The following is a 23,709-nucleotide window of genomic DNA, read 5'->3' on the forward strand; positions in this document are numbered from 1 at the left end:
GAATAGGTGATGAGTTTCCTAATTGTTGCTTATAAACAATAAAGGGCCAGCTCTTTTCTGTTAGTGTTCAAGTCTACTTTTTTATTATTATTTATTTTTGAGACAGGTTTCAAGCTGTTGCCCTGGGTAGAGTGCTGTGGCATTACACCTCACAGCGACCTCAAACTCTTGGGCTTAAGTGATTCTCTTGCCTCAGTCTCCCACGTAGCTGGGACTACAGGTGCCCACCACAATGTTGGCCTGGCTATTTTTTGGTTGTAGTTGTCATTGTTGTTTGGCAGACGTGGGCTGGATTCAAACCCGCCAGCTCTGGTGCATGTGGCTGGCATCCTAGCTGCTGAGCTACAGGCGTGGAGCCAGTGTTCAAATCTTTAGATGGGTTTAGGAATGTAGCTGCTTAGAGAGAGTGAGGAGCCAGCAATATTGCTGCTTTAAAGTTTCTGAAGTGGAGAGGAGAAAGCTTAGATTCTCTGTAGCTATTAACCACTCTAACTATTGAGGAAATAACTCACTAGTTTTGAGAGTATAATCTTTCTGTCATGTGGTACCTGTGAGCACACCTGTGTGTCAGGTGCTGTTAGTTGGTAGCATAGAAGACAATGCCTTGCCCCCATTCATTCTGCTCATATGCTTAGTAAGTAAACAAATATTTAATATGTAAGGCAGGGGTCCTCAGATTGCGGCCCGCGGGCCACATGAGGTGGTGTGATTGTATTTGTTCCCATTGTGTTTTTTTACTTCAAAATAAGATATGTGCAGTGTGCATAGGAATTTGTTCATAGTTTTTTTTTTTTTTTTTTTTTTAAACTATAGTCCGGCCTTCCAAATATCTGAGGGACAGTGAACTGGCCCCCTGTTTAAAAAGTTTGAGGATGCCTGATCTAAGGTGTTACATGGTCTGGGAAAGAATTAAGCAGAATAAGGGGACTGTAGAGGTTGAAGGTTGTTACTGGAGGGGCCTCCTTGATCATGCGATGAGCACCACGGTCAGCTTCACTTCTCTCCTCTCCCTCTCCTCCTTTCTCCCTCTCCTCCTTCTTATTTATTTATTTATTTGGAGACAGAGTCTCATTCTGTGCCCTAGGGGTTGAGTGCCATGGCCTCATAGCTCACAGCAACCTCAAACTCTGAGGCTCAAGTGATCCTCTTGCCTCAGCCTCCCAAGTAACTGGAGCTACAGGTGCCCACCACAACGCTTGGCTACTTTTTAGAGACAGGGTCTCATTCTTGCTCAGGCTGTTCTTGAACTCTTGAGCTCAGATGATTCACCTGCCTCAGCCTCCCAAAGTGCTAGGATTACAGGTATTAACCACCTTGCCCGACTTCATCTCTTTAACTCCTGCCTTTTCTCTTTCAAGTCTAACAGTTGATTTTTTGGTATTTTATAGAAAGTTTGTTAGAATTAGGCTATTTTTCCCCTTAAATTTATGAGGATGATCATAATTAATAACCATTCCCATGTGGGTCTCTGAAAGCCTCTAATCCTTTACTACTATTATTTTTTATGGGCATATTTCTTTTAACAGCTATGATCATTATTATATTCCATTTTACCTATTCACAAGTAGAGGTACTGTAATAGTATAACAAACACTAAAGTGCCCACTACTTGATTTCTCTGTTCATTAACATTTCCTCCATATTTTGTCTATTTATCCCTTTTCCTTTTTTTCACTTTACAGGAATATTATAAAACAAATCATAGGCATAACATGATTTTATCTTTTCAATGTGCATCTGTGAGCAGCATTAACATTTTCTTACACAGTAACAGTGTCATTCTTTTTTTTTTTTTGTAGAGACAGAGTCTCACTTTATAGAGTGCTGTGGCCTTACACAGCTCACAGCAACCTCCAATTCCTGGGCTTAAGCGATTCTCTTGCCTCAGCCTACCGAGCAGCTGGGACTACAGGCGCCCGCCACAACACCCGGCTATTTTTTGGTTGCAGTTCAGCCGGGGCCGGGTTTGAACCCGCTACCCTCGGTATATGGGGCCGGCGCCTTACCGACTGAGCCACAGGCGCCGCCCGACAGTGTCATTCTTACACCTGCCAGACTTAGCAGTTCTCTTGGTATCCACTCATACACCATCTTCAGTCGAGTTTTCTCATTGATTTATCTGAAAAATTTTGCTTTGAATCTGTATCCAAACACAATTCATGCATTACCTTTGGTTATATCTCATTTATTCTAAACCAGCCTTTGCTTACTATTTTTATTTCCCATTCCATGAATTCTTTGTGGAGAGTTGTTTCTTTTAAAGTGGCAGGCTTACACGTAGGCAGTAAAGGACAGTGATCTTGTGGTTGCAGTGCAGATGAAAGAATGGCTTGAAGTGAATTGGGGAGCAGCAGCCAGTGAAAGAGGATTATTTATGGTCATTAAATAGTAGCAAAAGTCTGTTTCAGATACTTGAAGTGTTTATTGTCTGACATGAAGTAAAGATCTTAGAGCTGTTGTCTTAACAGCCAGGGCCCTTGGAGTCCACCAGAATTTGTCTATGTATTGTGTCATTTATACATGCCTTTCATCTACTAAGTCTAACTTCAATAGTAGTAAATATGTTTACAAAGTATTTCCATTTTTTAAGAAATTAACATGTGGGTGGCGCCTGTGGCTCAGTGAGTAGGGCGCCGGCCCCATATACCGAGGGTGGCGGGTTCAAACCCGGCCCCGGCTGAACTGCAACCAAAAAATAGCCGGGCGTTGTGGCGGGCGCCTGTAGTCCCAGCTGCTCCGGAGGCTCAGGCAAGAGAATCGCTGAAGCCCAAGAGCTGGAGGTTGCTGTGAGTCCTGTGACATCATGGCACTCTACTGAAGGCGGTAAAGTGAGACTCTGTCTCTACAAAAAAAAAGAAATTAATATGTACCTTGTTTTATATTGTACTAAAATATGATTTCAGCACCAATTAATCTCCTGAATTGCTTTGATTTTGTTCAGCTGAAGCCTTGGGGAGCACTGAAGCCAAGGCTGTACCCTACCAGAAATTTGAGGCACATCCTAATGATCTGTATGTGGAAGGACTACCAGAAAACATTCCTTTCAGAAGTCCCTCATGGTATGGAATCCCACGGCTGGAAAAAATCATTCAAGTGGGCAATCGTATTAAATTTGTTATTAAAAGGTAAGATTATAATCTTCAGAAACAACATGCTCTTCCCTTCCCCCACTCCCCTCCATCCTTTCTTCTCTCTGCTCTCCCCTTCCCCCACCCCCCACCGTGTACTAGGTGATCAACTGTCCTCATGAGAATTGAGTACATCGGATTCTTGCTTCTCCATTCTTCTGATGTTTTACTAATAATGTGTTCCACTTCCATCTAGGCGAATGAATACAAAGGCTGTAAAATCTCCATCTTTTTAATGGCTGAATAGTATTCCATGGTATACATATACCACAGCTTGTAAATCCATTCCTGGGTTGGTGGGCATTTACGCTATTTACGCATTTTGGCAATTGTAAATTGAGCTGCGATAGACAGTCTAGTGCAAATGTCCTTATGATAAAAGGATTTTTTTCCTTCTGGGTAGATGCCCAGTAATAGGATTGCAGGATCAAATGGGAGGTCTAGCTTGAGTGCTTTGAGGATTCTCCATACTTCCTTCCAAAAAGGTTGTATTAGTTTGTAGTCCCACCAGCAGTATAAAAGTGTTCCCTTCTCTCCACATCCACGCCAGCCAGTTTTGAGATTTTGTGATGTGGACCATTCTCACTGGGGTTAGATGATATCTCAGGGTTGTTTTGATTTGCATTTCTCTAATAGATAGGGATGATGAACATTTTTTCATATGTTTGTTAGCCATTCGTCTGTCGTCTTTAGAGAAGGTTCTATTCATGTCTCTTGCCCATTGATATATGGGACTGTTGTCTTTTTCCATGTGTATTAATTTGAGTTCTCTATAGATCCTAGTTATCAAGCTTTTGTCTGATTGAAAATATGCAAATATCCTTTCCCATTGTGTAGGTTGTCTCTTTGCTTTGGTTATTGTCTCCTTGGCTGTACAGAAGCTTTTCAGTTTAATGAAGTCCCATTTGTTTATTTTTGTTGTTGTTGTAATTGCCATAGCAGTCTTCTTCATGACGTCTTTCCCCAGGCTAATACCTTTTAAGTGTTTTTCCTATGCTTTCTTTGAGGATTTTCATTGTTTCATGCCTTAAATTTAGGTCTTTTATCCATCTCGAATCAATTTTGAGTGGAGAAAGGAGCGGGTTCAGTTTCAGTGTTTTACATGTGGATATCCAGTTCTCCCAGCACCATTTATTGAATAGGGATTCTTTCCCCAGTGTATGTTCTTGTTTGGTTTATCAAAGATTAGGTGGTTGTAAGATGTTAGTTTCATTTCCTGGTTTTCTATTCGATTCCAAATGTCTATGTCTCTATTTTTGTGCCAATACCGTGCTGTTTTGACCCCTATTGTAATACAGCTTAAAATCTGGTGTGCTGATGCACCCAGCTTTGTTTTTATTACTAAGAACTGCCTTAGCTATATGGGGATTTTTCTGGTTCCATACAAAACAAAGAATTATTTTTTTCCAAGTCTTGAAAGTATGATGTTGGTATTTTAATAGGGATGGCATTGAATCTGTAGATTGCTTTGGGAAGTATAGACATTTTAACAATGTTGATTCTTGCTAGCCATGAGCATGGTATGTTCTTCCATTTGTTAATATCCTCTGCTATTTCTTTTCTCTTTTTTTTTTTTTTTTTAATATGAGATGTTCCAGATATATTGTTTTTTTTTCTTGTTTGTTTTGTTTTGTTTTTGTAGAGACAGAGTCTCACTTTACCACCCTTGGTAGAGTGCCATTATGTCACATGGCTCACAGCAACCTCCAGCTTTTGGGCTTACGCGATTCTCTTGCCTCAGCCTTCTGAGCAGCTGGGACTACAGGTGCTGCCACAACGCCCAGCTATTTTTTGTTTGCAGTTTGGCCAAGGCCGGGTTTGAACCCACCACTATCGGTATATGGGTGGCACCTGTGGCTCAGTGAGTAGGGTTTTTTTTTTTTTGAGACATAGCCTCAAGCTTTCACCCTGGGTAGAGTACTGTGACATCACAGCTCACAGTAACCTCAAACTTCAGGGCTCAAGTGATTCTCCTGCCTCCACCTCGCAAGTAGCTGGGACCACAGGTGCCTGTCACAATGCCCGGCTATTTTTTGGTTGCAGTTGTCATTGTTGTTTGGCGGGCCTGGCTGGATTCGAACCCGCCAGCTTAGGTGTATGTGGCTGGTGCCTTAGCTGCTTGAGCCACAGGCACTGAGCCTATTTATTTGTTTTTTAATTTTTATTTATCTATTCATTTATTTTGAGACAGAGTCTCAAACTGTTGCCCTGGGTAGAGTACTGCTGTACAGCAACCTCAAACTCTTTGGCTTAAGTGATTTTCTTGTCTCAGCCTTTTGAGTAGTTGGGACTACAGGTGCCCACCACAATGCTTGGCTATTTTTGTTGTTGTTGCTGCAGTTATCATTGTTGTTTTAGCTGGCCCAGGCCAGATTCGAACCCACCAGCCTTGGTGTATGTGAGTGGCGTCCTACCCATTGAGCCACGGGAGCCTCCTGCTATTTCTTAGGGTTTCATAATTTTCTTTATAGAGGTCCTTCACCTTTTTTGTTAGGTATATTTCTAGGTATTTCTTTGCAGCTATGGTGAAGGAGGTTATGTCCTTAATTAGCCTCTCATGTTGGCTGTTACTGGCATATTCAAAGGCTAATGACTTGTGCACATTGATTTTATATCCTGAGACATTATTGTATTTTTTGATGACTTCCAGGAGTCTTGCGGTTGAGTCTTTGGGGTTCTCTAAGTATAAGAGCATATCCTCAGGCAGCGCCTGTGGCTCAGTCGGTAAGGCGCTGGCCCCATATACCGAGGGTGGCGGGTTCAGACCTGGCCCCGGCCAAACTGCAACCAAAAAATAGCCGGGCGTTGTGGTGGGCGCCTGTAGTCCCAGCTACTCGGGAGGCTGAGGCAAGAGAATCGCTTAAGCCCAGGAGTTGAAGGTTGCTGTGAGCTGTGTGAGGCCACAGCACTCTACCGAGGGCCATAAAGTGAGACTCTGTCTCTACAAAAAAAAAAAAAAAAAAAGAGCATATCCTCAGCAAAGAGGGAGAGTTTGACCTCCTCTGCTCCTATTTGAATGCCCTTTGTTTCCTCCTCTTGCCTGATTGTATTGGCTAGAACTTATAGCACTATGTTGAATAGTAGTGGCAATAGAGGACAACCTTGTCTGGTTCTAGTTCTAAGTGGAAAAGCTTTCAGTTTTACGCTGTTCAGTAAAATATTAGCAGTGGGTTTGTCATAGATATCTTTGATCAGTTTAAGAAATGTGGCACCTGTGGCTCAAAGGAGTAGGTCACTGGCCCCATATGCTAGAGGTAGTGGGTTCAAACCCAGCCCCGGCCAAAAACTGCAGGAAGAAAAAAAAGAAAGAAAGAAAGAACAAAATGTGCCACTTGGGCAGCGCCTGCAGCTCAGTGGGTAGGGTACCGGCCACATACACCGAGGCTGGTGGGTTCAAACCCAGCCTGGGGCAGCTAAAACAACAATGACAACTGCAACAAGGGCATTGTTGCAGGCATCTCTAGTCTGAGCTACTTGGGAGGCTGAGGCAAGAGAATCACGTAAGCCCAAGAGTTTGGGGTTGCTGTGAGCTGTGACACCACAGCACTCTACCCAGGGCGGCAGCTTGAGACTCTGTCTCAAAAGAAAGGAAAAAAAGGTGCCCCATGATCGCATTAATGTACACAGCTGTGATTTAATAAAAAATAAAAAAAAGAGTTTGAGGTTGCTGTGAGCTATGATGCCACGACACTCTACCAAGGATGACAAAGTGAGACTCTTGTCTATAAATAAATAAATAAATAAATAAAAGAAAGGGAAAAAAAAAGAAATGTGCCACCTGTGCCTATACTCTTTAGTGTTCTAATTAGAAAAGGATGCTGGATTTTATCAAAAGCTTTTTCTGCATCTGTTGAGAGGATCATATAGTCTTTGTTTTTGCTTCTATTGATATGTTGAATAACACTTATGGACTTACATATGTTACACGGGCCTTGCATCCCTGGGATGAAGCCTACTTGATCATGATGAATGACTTTTTTGATGATAAGCTGTAATCTATTGGCTAGGATTTTGTTGAGAATTTTTGCGTCTATATTTATTAGTGAAATTGGTCTGAAGCTCTCCTTTTGTGTTGGGTCTTTTCCTGGTTTTGGTATCAGGGTGATGTTTGCTTCATAGAATGTGTTGGGGGAAGACTCCTTCCTCCTCAATTTTTTGCAGTAATTTCTGCAGTATAGGAATAAGCTCTTCTTTGAAGGTTTGATAGAATTCTGGTATGAAGCCATCGGACCACGGCATTTTTGTTGGGACATTTTTTATTGTTTCTTCGATCTCAGTGCTTGAAATTGGTCTGTTCAGGAGATCTATTTCTTCCTGTCTAAGTCTAGGGAGAGGGTATGAGTCCATATATTGATCTATTTCCTTCACATTGTCAAATTTCTGGGCATTGAGTGTCTTGTATTCAGAGATAATCTCTTGTATCTCTGTGGCATCTGTTGTTACTTCCCCTTTATCATTTCTGATTGAGATTACTAGAGATTTTACTTTTCTATTTCTAGTTAGTCTAGCCAAAGGTTTATCTATTTTATTTATTTTTTTTCAAAAAACCAACTCCTTTTTTCCATAATTTTCTGAATGATTCTTTTGTTTTCAATTTCATTAATCGAGGACAGGCATTTCAAACAATAATGTGAGTCAGGGTTAGGAGGTATCAGATATTTTTGCACGTTCACATAATCAATTCATTCTGTGTGGGATGATTGGTCCTATGTGGGGGTGGTGTGATTCAAAGTCAAACTTAAGTGGCCAATTGCAGAAAGGGCTTAGATCAACAGTTCTCAACCTGTGGGTTGCGACCCACAGGAACTGTACTAAAGGGTCGCGGCATTACGAAGGTTAAGAACTACTGCCTTAGATCCTGCCAAAGAAGTGGTAGTCTTTAAAAGGTCTCAAAGCAGATACCTCTTTGTTACAATTTGGCCGGGGCTGGACTTGAACCTGCCACCCTCGGTATATGGGGCCGGTGCCCTACTCACTGAGCCACAGGCGCTGTCCTGATACCTCTTAAAATAATGTGGATTTGCGTTTTGGAAAGATTATTCTGACTTTCTTCTTAAAAGTTACTCTGGCTTTGTTTTTGAAGGGTGTCAAAGTGGGTAATTTGGATGCAGGGAATCAAGCAAGTCTTATATCTTCAATATTCACTGAAGAATGTTGAAAGGATAGAATCTTGCTTATTGCTGCGAATTATGTGTTTGGATGTACAGTAGAACCTTCATAGTTGACCAGCTCCCTACACTGGCCACCTCTTTAAGTTGACCTAATTTTCATAGACCAAACATACACCACATGTACGTGTCAGTATTGTTGGCTTACTCTTTATGTTGACCAATTTGTTACAGTCCCTTGGATGGTCAGCTTAACAGAGGTTCTACTGTATTTGTTAGGACTCAAAGTTGAAAGAGAGGAAACATTCAAAATGATACAGCTAAATATTTCTAGCTTTATTATGTTTTTCTAAGATTTTTATGCTGGTTTTAATGGGAAAGTGAATTTTTACCATTTAAGTATAAAATACCTTTGAAGATATTTTTAAGTGGTCCCACCAAAGTATGTAAAAGTTGCTATTTCCAAAATAGAGTTAAAATGATTTTTGTCACTGCAAATGAAAGTAGAATCAACAATATTTGGAAATATTATGCTGGGCACAGTGGCTCATGCCTATAACCCTAGGCTGAGAGGCTGAGGCAGGTAGATTGCTTGAGCTCAGGAGTTTGAAAACAGCCTGAGCAAGATTGAGACCCCTGTCTCTACTAAAAATGGAAAAACCAGCTAGGCATTGTGGCTCATGCCTAAACCTCAGCTACTTGGGAAGCTGAGGCAAGAGGATCTGTTAAGCCCGTGAGTTTGAGGTTTCTGTGAGTTATGACCCCACTCTACCCAGAATTACAGAGTAAGACTCTGAAGAGAAAAAGAAAGAAATATTTGGCAGTACACAGCTTCATGGGAAGTCCTTTAAATTGTTCCTAAATCCTCTATTGCTAATATCATCCATATTTCTACAGACCAGAACTTCTGACTCACAGTACAACTGAAGTGACTCAACCAAGAACAAATACTCCAGGTAATATTGTTGTGAAATTCTATGATTTTTAAGTTTTTTTTTTTTAATCTTTTAAAGTCATAGACCTCCTCCTTTCCCCCTTCCCTCTCCAAAAAATGTTCTATAGAAGTTCAGTACAGGCACTCCTTCACTTATCACTGTGAATAGTTTGGGATAGCCAGGTGGTGGCTCATGCAATCCTAGCATTCTGGGAGCCCGAAGTGGGTGAATTCCTTAAGCTCAAGAGTTCAAGACCAGCCTGAGCAGAACCAAGACCCTGTCTCTGCTAAAAAAAGAAAAATTAGGGCGGCGCCTGTGGCTCAGTCGGTAAGGCGCCGGCCCCATATACCGAGGGTGGCGGGTTCAAACCCGGCCCCGGCTGAACTGCAACCAAAAAATAGCTGGGCGTTGTGGCGGGCACCTGTAGTCCCAGCTGCTCGGGAGGCTGAGACAGGAGAATCGCTTAAGCCCAGGAGTTGGAGTTTGCTGTGAGCTGTGTGACGCCACGGCACTCTACCCGAGGGTGGTACAGTGAGACTCTGTCTCTACAAAAAAAAAATAATAATAAAATAAAATAAAAAAAGAAAAATTAGCTTGTAATTGTGGTGGGTACTTGTAGTTTCAAATGCTTTGGGGGCTTAGGCAAGAGGATCACTGGAGTCCAAAGGTTCCTGTGAACTATGATGATGCCATGGTACTCTACCCAGGGTGACAGAATGAGACTATATCTCAAAAAAAAAAATAATAATTTGTGGGATAACTCAAGCTTTGTATTTAGACTCATGCTGTCAAATAATATAATGTGTGGGCTCAATGCCTGTGGCTCAAGCGGCTAAGGCGCCAGCCACATACACTTGAACTGGCGGGTTCGAGTCCAGCCCAGGCCCGCCAAACAATGATAGCTGCAACCAAAAAATAGCCAGGCGTTGTGGCAGGCGCCTTTAGTCCCAGCTACTTGGGAGGCGGAGGCAGGAGAATCGCTTGAGCCCAGGAGTTGGAGGTTGCTGTGAACTGTGATGTCACGGCACTCTGCCCAGGGCAACAGTTTGAGGTTCTGTCTCCCAAAAAAAAAATATATATATATATATTATGTGCCACAAAATGCAAGCCACATAGGTAATTTTATATTACCTAGTAGCCAAATTTGTGTGTTTCAACCTGTAATCATAAATTACACAGTAAAGTATTTTACATTCTTTATTTAAATCTGGTATATATTTTACTCTTACAGTACATCTTATTTCCACCTAGCTATATTTCAGCTGCTCAGCACTAGTAGCTAGCATATTAGACGATACACATTTAGACCTTAATCTTTATTCATGTGGACCCTGTTCTCAAAATGACAAATACTTAATTGTAGCCTAGATACTGATATTGTAGCCTAATAGAAAAGAACCGAGAAGTTTTAGTTGAATGAATGTGTTTTTTTACTTTTTATTTTGAGCTCTGTGTGCCTCTCTTTTTTTCCACCATTTTGTTCACCAGTGCATAATGTCAGAATAAGTGACCATAATTTGTAGATTGTTTACCACTTCCTGAGACTTCTTTTGCCAAAACAAATAAATGGCCATACCCTGCAGTGTGAAATTTGATGCTGCCAGGAAATAAGTGTTTGGAATTGAGTATGAAAGTTAAATGTGTGTTAAGTTTACTCATATCTGTACAGTGTGAGCTAGTGTGCAAGTTGGGTTTGTAGATATATCCTAAAATACTGCTCCTTAACCTCTCAGTGTACCTGGCGGCAATAATTAAAGGTTAGTCAGTATGCCAAATAGATTTTGTGCATAAGATTACAGAGAAGGTGATTGAGAAATACTGTACTAGGGAAATAAAATTTTCCTGTGTCATTAGCCCTGCCATGAAAAAGATAAATGAGTGCTTAGCTCAGAGATTAACCCCTCCGCATGGTTTTGATTAGTAATTAAATTAGTCTTAGTGATGAACTTAGTGATGAACTGAAGATTTGAAGTGGCATGTTGTTTGCTAAAGGAAGTAATAGAGAAAGAAGACTATTCTGAAGGTTGATCATCAGAATGGATTAATCTAAATATTATGAATCCTATAGGAGTCTTTATTTCGTAAGATAGACCTCACATTCAAGATTAATGCAGTCACTGTTTGTTTTTTGTTGTTTTATTTTGTTTTTTTGAGACAGAGTCTCACTATGTCACCCTCGGTGGAGTGCCATGGCGTCAACAGCTCACAGCAACCTCAAACTCTTGGGCTTAAGTCATTCTCTTTCTTCAGCCTCCCAGGTAGCTGGGACTACAGGCGCCCCCCAACGCCCGGCTATTTTTTTGTTGCAGTTGTCATTGTTGTTTATCCGGCCTGGCTGGATTCGAACCCTCCAGCCCCTGTGTATGTGGCCGGTGCCATAACCACTGTGGTACAGGTGCGGAGCCAGTCACTGTTTTTATTAGGGGCAGTTGTAATAGTGACTGCAAAACCTGAGAATTATTAGACTATTTAAAGAATATGCAGGCACCATCCATGTTACTTCAAGGATTGAGTCTTGAAGCAGTACTTGATCTGCTGTCTTCAGGTACAGTGTAAAGGCATGTCATCAAAGGGAGAATGTAAACTTTCTATACTTCATAAAAGACCTTAGTTAAAGGTTGTAGTTCTCCATTTCAGCAAAACTTTATGTGGCCTGCCAGTGGACCGGGCAGTATTCTATTGATGAAATAATTAAAGTCAGGAATACATGACAAAAGATTTTTATTAGTCATTGCCATTAGAAATGTCTGCTTGGAGGGGCAGTGCCTGTGGCTCAAAGAGTAGGGCGCCGGCCCCATATGCTGGAGGTGGCGAGTTCAAACCCAGCCCCAGCCAAAAAAAAAAAAAAAACTGCAGAATGTCTGCTTGGGTGTACTTTGTCCTCAGTTTGGTGAAATGTAAGTGTCACATATGAGAAGGTTGTAGATGTAGGCAGATAATGGAGCTTTGAAGGGGGAAGAACCGTGAGGTGCAGTGTGAAGATCAGGCTGTATATCGGTATAGCAAATGCTAGAGAAATGAGATGGACAGAAGATGCTGAGCAGCAAGTTAACAGAAGCAGTTGTCCTTACAGAAGGAGAGTCTAGATGTCAATATTTATTAATAGTCACTCAAATTTGGTTCATACCAGAGTTATCTCTGGCCAGATGGTTAGACTACTGTGAAATCCAGAAGGAAAATGCAACTCATATTAAAACCCTGACATGCTGGGTTTTCTTTTAAGGTAAAAGAAATGTTAAAATATTTTCTGGCTTGGCGCCTGTAGCACAGTCGTTATGGTGCCAGCCACATACACCAAGACAGGCAGGTTTGAATCCAGCCCAGGCCTGCTAAACAACAATGACAACTGCAACAAAAAAATAGCCGGGTGTTGTGGCGGGCGCTTGTAGTCCCAGCTACTTGGGAGGCTGAAGCAAGAGAATGTCTTAAGGCCAAGAGTTGGAGGGTACTGTGAGCTGTGATGCCACAGCACTCTACCGAGGGTGATACAATGAGACTCTGTCTCAAGAAAAAAACAAAAATTTCTGAAGTCACCAACCTTTAGCAATATTTTCAGAAATTTTTTAGCATTTTCCACTGCCTTTGTCAATAACATTGATGAATTCCTTGTGTAAGCAATTCTTCAACTCTCTACCATTTTCTCTTTCCCTCTTGACCTTTTCTTAATATCCAATAAGTCTGATTGTCCTCCATTGTCCCTAATTCTACCCCATCCTCTCCATCCATAAGATAGCCAAGTTACACTCTACATGTCTTTTATAGTAGCTTATCCTGTTTTTGTTTATTTTTGATACATTTAAGAGGTAATGTTTATCTTACAAATAATGGGTAGGAAAATAAACTGGATTATAGATGTATGTTTGAGTGACATCTCCTTAATTCCTTTACCATTTAAGTCTAATGGGGAAACTTGCTTTGATTAGTGAAGTTTTGCTTTATGTGGATTTCTAGGCGCACATTTGTTAGCTAAACAAAGCAAGGACTGCCTGAACAGAAGGCAAGTAAAAGTGAAATTACACTTGGACTTTAATGGCTGGTCTCCCAGCCCTGACAGTTCCCTGATACGCTTCTAAGGAAGAATGTGTGAGAACTACTACTTTTGAGTACTCTATTTATATATTTATGCTGTGAATTTAAATATGAATTCTGCCTCCCTGCAGTTCTTCTGATATTTAACAAGTACAGAAAATTATTGTTTCCCTTAAGACCCAAAGCTTTTGTTTTTAAACAAAATTGAATTAAAGACAATCATTGGAAAGAAGGATATCTACATTTTAATCCCTAAATCAAATCTAATTTGTGTCAGTAGTAATAAAGAACATGATTATTTCCATTTATTTTTGATTTCTAGTCAAAGAAGATTGGAATGTCAGAATTACCAAGTTACGAAAGCAAGTGGAAGAGATTTTTAATTTGAAATTTGGTAAGTAAAATACAGTGGTTATGTCTTATTTTAAAAACATGAATGAAGGCCATGTCTGAATTATGAAAGTTCAAGACTGAAAGAAGGAAAGATCCAGAAATTGGGTTTTAGTTTATTACTACTACTAATATCAAGTATTTAAGCCAAGCAAATTGCTGTATTTATCGTGGATTTAGTTTTCTCATATGTCACAATGGGAGAGGAAGGGAGGAGTCGGGATGAATCTAGTTCCATTGTCTGTGCTTCTCATCTGGCTGACACCAGTGTGGCAAATAGGTTTCACCATTTGTTTCAACTTAGATTTGTTGACAGCGGTTTCCTGGAGCGCTGTCTTGAGAAGGATTCTGAGGAGGCTCAGCAAGAGTGTTTCAGTTCATTGGGTGTATCTGTCATGGAGAAGGAAGTAAGGAGTGGGGAGTGATAGCAGTATTCCTGGGCATTCCTATCCATTATTTTAACACCCGGTGTTGACATTTTGTGTCCCAGATTAGGAATTTTGATTACTCTGCCTGTGATTACTCTAACTTAATGAGTTCTGCTTCAATGCAGTACACACAGCTCCTGTCTGTAAATAGTCAGCTTGCATCTAGATGGTAACGCAAAGGCTGGATAGGTGCCATTACGTAAACAGGCCTTGGTTGAGTTCTGCCCAGAACACAGATTGTTTTGACTAATAACATAACTATCCTTTTGATTTAAAGTGTTCAATGTTCCTCTTAAAAGTACTTATTTTTTTAGGTTTGTTCTTCAGATTTGCCCAATATACTAAGCAAAATGCCTTCAATATTATGTGGATATTGCTAGATTATCGAGAATTTGTACATAATGTATTTGAGAATGCAGACACAAAAGGTGGTGTAAAATTTTATCTTTCATAAGTTATGTTGTTTTACACTTTCAGCTCAAGCTCTTGGACTCACTGAGGCAGTAAAAGTACCATATCCTGTGTTTGAATCAAATCCGGAGTTCCTTTATGTAGAAGGCTTGCCTGAAGGAATTCCCTTTAGAAGCCCTACTTGGTTTGGAATTCCACGGCTTGAAAGGATTGTCCGTGGGAGTAATAAAATCAAGTTTGTTGTTAAAAAGTAAGTTCTTTTTGGCATTGTAGTCTTCTGGAATTAAATAAAATCATATTTCTGTTCAATTTTTTCCCCCCAGCTGGAAGTAGCAGGTATGATTTTTGAAGTCCTTGATGCAAAAAGCCTAGCTCTGAGCTACCATCCTGTCATTGGCTATTGCCTCTGCAAATACTCTATCCTGTATTTATTTCATCAGTATAAGGAGAATAGTAACAGCTGCCTCCTGGTGGTGTTTAGACACTCCACTGGAATTTCAAAATGTTGGTTTTTATCTGTTCTGTTATTCCTGGTCATCTTGTGAGCAACTAAATATCAGCGATTGAGTTTCTTATCTACATTCCTGCAGAATTTCAGTGGTTGAAGAAAGTAAACTAGTGTTAATAATTTACTTTTTTCTTGAAAGAAGTCATTTACTCTTTTTATCAGATAGTTATAGGAAGGAAAAGTCAGCGTTTTTTTCCATAATGGTAGGATTATTGTTGAGTTACGGGATAACTCTATAAACACCTTTATAAAAAACACTGGTCATGATTGTTTTTACTAGCTGTGAAGACCCTTATTGCACTGGCAACTGTCACATATCTTGTTTTTCTTTCTAGACCTGAACTAGTTATTTCCTACTTGCCTCCTGGAATGGCTAGTAAAATAAACACTAAAGGTAAGAGATTATGTATATTCGTTAGTATATTTCAGTACATTAAAACATTCTTTCTCAGAATTACTTAAGTCATACTGAATCATTGGCTAATGTCTTTGTGGGTCTTTCAGTTTGTTTCTTTTTTATTTTATTTAATGGACCTTTTTTTTTTAAACATTTCATTTAGAATTTCATGTTTGCAATCCTCCATTCATGTTTCCACAGCTTTGTTGAAACCATGTAGAGGATTACACTACCAGTTTAATTCTTCAGGTTTCTTTGAAAAGAGCCAAACTGTATGAATTTTAATACTCTGCTTTTATAAAACACTCCCTTTGTTTGTTTGTTACAAGATATATAATTGTGTGCCTGTTTTATAGCATTGCAATCCCCAAAAAGACCACGCAGCCCTGGGAGCAATTCAAAGGTTCCTGAAATTGAGGTCACTGTGGAAGGTAGGGCCATCTCCTGTCTGGTATCTTCTGTTGATTCTTCAGTTCACTGGTTATATTTTCATGCAAATGATGTTTTAGAAAACTAGTTTTACATGTGAATAGCTTTTCTGAATGTTTCTAATGGAAATTTTGAAAATAGATACAGTTATCATAAATTGCTCTCAAGAAAATCCCTAAAATGGGTGAATTACCTGAGCTCAGGAGTTAAAGATCAGCCTGAGCAAGAGTGGGACTCTGTCTCTAAAAATAGCCAGGTATTGTGGCAGGCACCTGTAATCTCAGCTACTTAGAAAGTTGAGGCAAGAGAATCACTTGAGCTGGAGAGTTTGAAGTTGCTGTGAGCTATGATGCCAAGGGCAGCAAAGTGAGACTCTGTCTCAAAAAACAAAAAAAGGAAAGAAAAGAAAATCCCTAAAATGCTTTTCTTTCCTACTAGTAAAATAAGAGTACAGAGTAATGTGGAATTTTTCTCTTATCCCCTTCACCTCCTTCATTTTTCCTACTGTTTTCAGGAAGAAAGTTTAGGGGTGGTTTAAAAAAACAGTACTTGGATTAAAGTAGTTCCATCACATCTTCAAACATTTCCTTCTGTCCTCTCCCATTTTGTCTGAAGGATTTTCATCTTCATGTTCACATTATTAAAATACTTCATACAATCCCATAGACAGTCCTCAATCAACTATTTGGTATGGGTATTTCTTCTTGTCTCTTTCTAAATATGGAAGGAAGTAACTTAAATACAGAAGGATAATTCTTTATATTTTAGGTTCCAAGCTTTATAATAAGAGTTTACAGTGCTGCTGTGTATGGAGCATAGCATTTAGTGGACCCTCCCTCTTGTATACTTACAGAGAGCTGGTTTTCTCACGTGAAAGGCAATAGGCGTCTGTGAGCAATTATGGACACCATTTGCCACATGAATTACTTTTGCTTAAAAATGCTGAGAATTGAAAATACATTTAATGCCTTATTTATACATAAAGCACCATCCTTTCCTGACAGAGCTACTTGTGAAGTGTATGTATTTTTTTTTTTTTTTTTGACTCAGACAAACCTGGGCCTGAATCCATAAAGGTTTGATCAATGTGAACAATGACACTTAATAAAAAAGGGAGGCAATAGGAACTTCATTGAGAAGTTTACATTTAAATTAGACCTTGCTGGAAGAATAGAATTTAGCCAGGGAGAGACACAGGAAGTTTCTTCTTGATAGAGAGAACAGTGTGAGCGAAAGTGCTATCAAATAAAGTCCCAAGTGGTGATGACAAGTAATCTCAGGTTCTAGGGCCAATGGTTGTATGTTTTGTTCCTTCTGTACTTGGTATCTCAAGGACTTTTATGATCAGAAGAAGTTCTGAGACCCAGCTGGATCTAGGGTCATAACAGTGGTACTTTTAAAATGATCACTTCATGCTATCTCCATTTGATTAATTGGTGAAGGACACAATTGAAAGAGCATTGCCAGACTTTACAAGATAGGACACAATGAAGACAGTGAACTAATTTGGAAGAAAAGGTGGGACAGTGAGAAGATAAGCAGTCATGAAGCTGAATAATACATGCTCAGGTTAAGAGGTAGGAAAGAAGGTGTTTTACCATATGGTGATGTATCTGCAGAAGCACTAAGGGTGGCATAAGAAAATGATATGAACCTCTGACAAGGAAAGCCTGAGCTTGGTACTAGCTACTTGCGAGGCCAAGGCAGGAGGATCATTTGACCTAAGGAGTTGGAGGCTACAGTGAGCTATGATTGTACCACTGCACTCCTGCCTGGTGTTAGAGCAGAACCCTGTCTCCAACAAGAACAAAAAGATAATAAGGATGGTGCAGCCTGTAATCCTAGCACTTTGGGAGGTCGAGGCAGGGGATCACTTTAATTCAGGAGTTCAAGACTAGCCTGAGCAAGAGTGAGACCCTATCTCTAAAAAACACAGATTGTATGTAAATTAGCTGGGCATTAGTGGCTCAAGTCTGTGGTCCCAGCTTGAGCCCAGGAGTTTGAGGTAGCTGTGAGCATTGTAGCCTGGGACACCAGAGTGAGACTGTGTCAAAAAAATAAGCTGGCAAAACCAGCTTCTTTGATTCTCTTGGTCTTTGCCTTTATGGGTACATGGTAACTGATAGAGCTCTTATCATCATGTCTCCATTCAATGCAGAACATAAATAGGTGGAGGAAACGCAGCATTAGCCCTACCTATATACCCTTTGTCAGGAAAAACAGTATACATTTTTAGAATCTCCTAGCAAATGTTTGCTTAAATCTCTTGCTTAAAAAAAAGAATTTAAAATAACATACAGGCTCCAGGGCCAAAGTGATTGGATTCAAATTCAGGCTCTGCCACTTAGGAAAATTACTTAAACTCTATTCTCAGTTTCACATCTACAAAATGGAAGTAAGCATAGTATTTAACTCATAGTTTTTTGTTTGTTTGTTTTTTGAAACAGAGTCTCAACTTTGTTGCCCTCAGTAGAGTGCTGAGCCATCATAGGCGTCATAGCTCACAGCAACCTTAAACTCTTGGGTTTAAGCAATTCTCTTGCCTCAGCCTCCCAAGTAACTGGGACTACAGGCACCCACAACAATGCCTGGCTATTTTTTGTTGTAGTTGTCATTGTGGTGTAGCAGACCCAGGCCGGGTTCGAACCGCCAGCCCCAGTGTACGGTGGCCGGCACCCTAACCACTGAGCTATGCGTGCCGAGCCTGTTGCTTTGTTTTACAAATTCAGATGTCATTTACATACAATTCAGCAATCCATGTTTAATATATTAATAATGTTATATAGTCATCACCATTATTCTGGAACATTTTTATTATCCAAAAGGAAACCCCATACTCATTAGTCACTCCTCCCCAGTCACTGGTGACCATTAATTTCTGCCTAGTTGGGATATTTTACATAAGTAGAATTATACAACACAATGCATGGCCCTTGTGATATAAATGGATTTATACAATACCTGGTTCCTTTGTATCAGGCTTCTTCATGTAACATCATGTTTTCAATATTCATTTTTGTTGTAGCCTATACCCAGTAGTCCCCTCCCCTACTTTTTAGAAAATTGTAGCTAAATATACATAATGTGAAATTCACCATTTTAACCATTTTTGTACAGTTCTGTAGCAGTAAGTACATTCACATTGTTGTGCAATCATCAATGCCGTTCATCTCCAGAACTTTTTCATCTTCCTCAACTGAAGCTCTGTCCCATAAAACACCGACTCACCCAGTCTCCTCCTAGTTCATAGCAGCTATTATGAATAATGTTGTTAGGAGCTTACGTGTACAAAAATCTGCTGTAGATCCTGCTTTTCAATTCTTTTAGTTACGTATGTTAAAGTGGAATTCCTGCATTGATAATTCTATGCTTTATTTTTTTGAACCACCATGCCATTTTCCACACTAGCGCGTAAGAGTTCCAGTTTTTACAGGCTTGCCAGCACTTGTTATTTTTTGTGTGTGTGTTTTTTATAATAACCATCCTGATGATGGGTGTCTGTTTCTTTGTATGAATAGATAGCATTACATAGTATGAATATACTGCATTTTGTTTATTCATGCATAACTTTGTGGACATTTGGTTTTCCACATTTCCACTACTATGAACATTCACGTATGAGTTTTTGTGGGAGCATATTTTAAAATTTTGGTTGACTGTTTGAGAATTCAATTATTAAATGCAAATAAATTATGGTATCTAGAACAATTTCATATGGAAATGCAAATATTTAGCTTTTCTTGCTTTGTAATAGAATAAGTGAAGGAGACAAGGTAGGAGTGGCCTTTGGGTTGGTCAGTAAACCCATTTATTACACCAGGCAATGTGCTTCCAAGTTGGAAAAAAATACCATCCTAGAGTTAAATCTCTACTCTGTGCACTTACACTTTTCCTCTGTAATTTTGGTTTTTGATTCAAAGAAAAGGATTTAGGTCAGCGATGAGTGAATAATCATTTTACCCTCCGTTCATGTTAGCAATGAATAGCTTTATGTTGCCAAACCTGTGCCATTTAAATGGAGGGCTTTCTTGGTAATACCTCTGTGTTGTCTAACCAGTGTTAAAAATGGACTCTGAATTTAATTTATATTGGTTAAAATACCATAACTTAGTTGTTAGTACATATGTTAAAGTGTTTTTTTTTTTTTTTTTTTTGTAGAGACAGAGTTTCACTTTATCGCCCTCAGTAGAGTGCTGTGGCGTCACACAGCTCACAGCAACCTCTAACTCCTGGGCCTAGGCGATTCTCTTGCCTCAGCCTTCCGAGCAGCTGGGACTACAGGTGCCCGCCACAACGCCCGGCTATTTTTTTGTTGCAGTTTGGCCGGGGCTGGGTTTGAACCCGCCACCCTTGGTATATGGGGCCGGCGCCCTGCTCACTGAGCCACAGGCGCCGCCCATGTTAAAGTGTTTTTAAGTAGCCAGGATCTGTGTCCAAGTCCAGGACATTTTTGTCAAGAAGTTGTGATAGAAAAAAGAAATAAAAATAAAGTTAGTGATAGGAGGGACATACTTTGTACCTAATAATTATCTTTCAAATTATGCATCATGTTTATAAATGGAATTTCTCCTTTACTTTTTTTTTTTGAGACAGAGTCTCAAGCTGTCGCCCTGGCTGGAGTGCCGTGGTAAAAAGATAGCTCACAGCAACCTCCAATTCTTGGGCTCAAGCAATGCTTTTGTCTCTTTTTTTTTTTGTTTGTTTGTTTGTTTTCAGTAGAGATGGGATATTGCTCTGACTTAGGCTGGTCTCCAACCTGTGAGCTCAAGAAATCTACCCGTCTTGACCTCTTAGAGTACTTAGATTATAGGCATGAGCCACAGTGTCCAGCTTTCTTTATTTTTAAAATGACATTTTTAGGTATAATATTTATGCAGCAGAATGTACCCTTTTAAGTGTACAGCTTGAGTTTTGAAAAAGGTTTGCACCATACCACCACCAATCAAATGAACATACAGAACATCTCCAACCCCTGGGAAGCTCCACATCTTTTTCAACAGTGTCACTCCTGTTCTACCCAGGCCATAGGCAAGCCTTGGTCTAGTTTTCGGCTCCAGAGATTACTGTGGCCCATTCTGGACTTTCATAGACTGGAAATGGAATATGGAATAATGATATATGTCTTTTTATGTTTGGCTTCTTTTTATTTTTTATTTTTTATTTTATTTTATTTTTATTAAATCATAGCTGTGTACATTGATACAATCATGGGGCATCATTCACTAGCTTCACAGACCGTTCGTTTGGCTTCTTTTGGTTAGCATAATGTTTTTAGCTATATCGTTGGTGTTACCCTGTTCCCTCGAAAATAAGACATCCTCCGAAAATAAGACCTACTTACAGGAAAGATAAGACGTCCCCTGAAAATAAGACCTAGCGCATCTTTGGGAGCACACCTTAAAATAAGATACTGTCTTATTTTCAGGGAAACAGGGTACGTATTCCAGTATTTCTTTTTCATTGCTACATGTTATTCCAGTGGGTAGATTTACCACATTTTGGTTTTACATTTCCTTGGTTGATTTAGCCACCCTTGTAGGTGTATAGTGTTTCCTCACTTAAATATAAACCAGAATGCCATTTTATTAATTTAGTGTAGGAATAAGATTTTTCTGTGAACTCAGTTGTGTCCTTTGATCACATTCCTTCTTTTTTTGCCCACTTGTTATTGAAAGTTTGGTTCATGAGCTGGGAACTTAACCAGGGATGTTAATTGGGTAACCTTAGTGGCATGTTCCGAAGCTGTGGTTATGGAATGTACTGACTCATCTGTGAGGATAAACCTTCCGTATAAAACCAAGCTGCGAGAGCCTGTGGGCCCTGATACCGTTGATTTCATCACTGTACTATCTAAGGAAGCTATGGTTTTTAACTCAGGAGTTTTTAAATAAAGACTAGAATGTTGAGACTTGACATTTTATAGGGAATAGTATGCTGTATTATTTGCCATCACTTGTTCAGATTTATGAAAATGATGGATGAAATTCTCATCAACAAATATAGAGAATACTGACGAGCCAGATTCTGAAGGTTGGTATCCTAACGTCACTACATAGCTGCTGTATAATGAGCCGCAGGTTACATAGGCCCTGTTGCCCAGCTTCTGAACGTGGTTAAAGTGAAAATGGCCTGTGAAGAGTAAATTATTTAATAGTTACTGTACATAACATGCTTGGTGTAGCGGCCTTTATGCACCCTTAGCTTTTAAGAGTATTTCTGCAGGGCGGCGCCTGTAGCTCAGTGAATAGGGCGCCGGCCCCATATGCCGAGGGTGACGGGTTCAAACCCAGCCCTGGCCAAACTGCATCCAAAAAATAGCCGGGCGTTGTGGTGGGCGCCTGTAGTCCCAGCTGCTTGGGAGGCTGAGGCAAGAGAATCGCGTAAGCCCAAGAGTTAGAGGTTGCTGTGAACCGTGTGACGCCACAGCACTCTACCCGAGGGCGGTATACTGAGACTCTGTCTCTACAAAAAAAAAAAAAAAAATATTTCTGCAGGCCAGGCATGGTGGCTCACACCTGTAATCCCAGCACTCTGGGAGGCCAAAGTGGGTGGATCTCCTGAGCTCAGGAGTTGGGAGACCAGCCTGAGCAAAAGTGAAGCCCCATCTCTACTAAAAATAGAAAAACTAGCTGGGCATTGTGGCAGGTGCCTGTAGTCCCAGCTACTTGGAAGGCTGAGGCAAGGGGATCACTTGAGCCCAGGAGTTTGAGGTTTCTGTGAGCTAGGACGCCATGTTAACTCTACCCAAGGTGCAGAGTGAGACTGTTATTTCAAAAAAAAGTATTTCTGCAAAAATTGTTAATGAAGCAAAAATTATTTATGTGAAGATAGGCACTGGAAGTAAATACTCACTCTGAAGGTGATGGAGGTGAAAGCCTAGAGCCTACACAAATATTTCTGCAATTTGGGATGTTGGAAGTTTCAGGATATATCCTAGGAATGTTGGTTATAGTCCAGAGAATTCATGTGACATTTCTCTTTTTTTTAACATTACCTTGGCTCTTTTGTTCATACTTTTAAAGATACCTTACTTTAGATTAAAATGCTTACTATTTAAGGATTAGATGTTCCTACGTAAGAAACATCTGGTGTATTTATTCAAAACTGGAATTAATATTCATTTTCATTTAGTAAAAAACAATAGATAAACTATAATTTGTGTTAAGAATTCAAAAACAGGGTAAGTCAGAACCCCTGACTTACCAAAGCCAAAGGAAACCTTTTTTTCTTTTTTTTTCTTTTGCAGTTTTTGGCCGGGGCTGGATTTGAACCCCCATCTCTGGCATATGGGGCCGGTGCCCTACTCCTTTGAGCCACAGGCGCCGCCCCCAAAGGAAATGGTAGCGATAGTTATAACTAAAGTTGTGCTTATGTTCAAGAATTAAAAGAGGGTGGCGCCTGTGGCTCAGTCAGTAAGGCGCCGGCCCCATATACCGAGGGTGGTGTGTTCAAACCCGGCCCCGGCCAAACTGCAACCAAAAAATAGCCGGGCGTTGTGGCGGGCGCCTGTAGTCCTGGCTACTCGGGAGGCTGAGGCAAGAGAATCGCTTAGGCCCAGGAGTTGGAGGTTGCTGTGAGCCGTGTGACACCACGGCACTCTACCGAGGGCCATAAAGTGAGACTCTGTCTCTACAAAAAAAAAAAAAAAAAAAAGAATTAAAAGAAAACCATATAAGCAAACATAGGCAACCAAAAATTAGATGGTTCCAACAGGCTTGATGAAGCATTGAATTTGGAGTATTTCGTATCAACCAGAAAGCTGATTGCCTTTGGGTGAAAATGCCAGAATGTAGGACTAGAACTAGAAATATGGGTTGATGTCTGTGGAACTAGTGGGAATGCTCCTTTTCTTTCTTTTTTTTTTTTTTTTAAAGGAATGCCCATTTTCATTTTGTCACAGGCTAGACTTAGGGAGTATGTCCCAGAGAAACCACAAGTAGTATTTA

The 23,709-nt window shown here is 40.1% G+C and overlaps 1 protein-coding gene across 8 annotated transcripts in view; it reads left to right on the forward strand.

Moving 5' to 3' along the window:
• GTF2I (general transcription factor IIi) overlaps positions 1–23,709 on the forward strand; it is a 141,842-nt gene that overhangs the window by 106,991 nt on the left and 11,142 nt on the right. For all 8 annotated transcript variants that reach the window (XM_053554708.1, XM_053554711.1, XM_053554709.1 and 5 more), the window contains 6 exons: positions 2,942–3,125; positions 9,134–9,192; positions 13,523–13,594; positions 14,496–14,679; positions 15,273–15,331; positions 15,691–15,765. In XM_053554708.1, the coding sequence (XP_053410683.1) occupies positions 2,942–3,125; positions 9,134–9,192; positions 13,523–13,594; positions 14,496–14,679; positions 15,273–15,331; positions 15,691–15,765 (633 nt within the window). The remainder of the gene's footprint in view (positions 1–2,941; positions 3,126–9,133; positions 9,193–13,522; positions 13,595–14,495; positions 14,680–15,272; positions 15,332–15,690; positions 15,766–23,709) is intronic.

The sequence above is a fragment of the Nycticebus coucang genome, chromosome 12, assembly GCF_027406575.1.
Source record: "Nycticebus coucang isolate mNycCou1 chromosome 12, mNycCou1.pri, whole genome shotgun sequence".
NCBI lineage: Eukaryota > Metazoa > Chordata > Mammalia > Primates > Lorisidae > Nycticebus > Nycticebus coucang.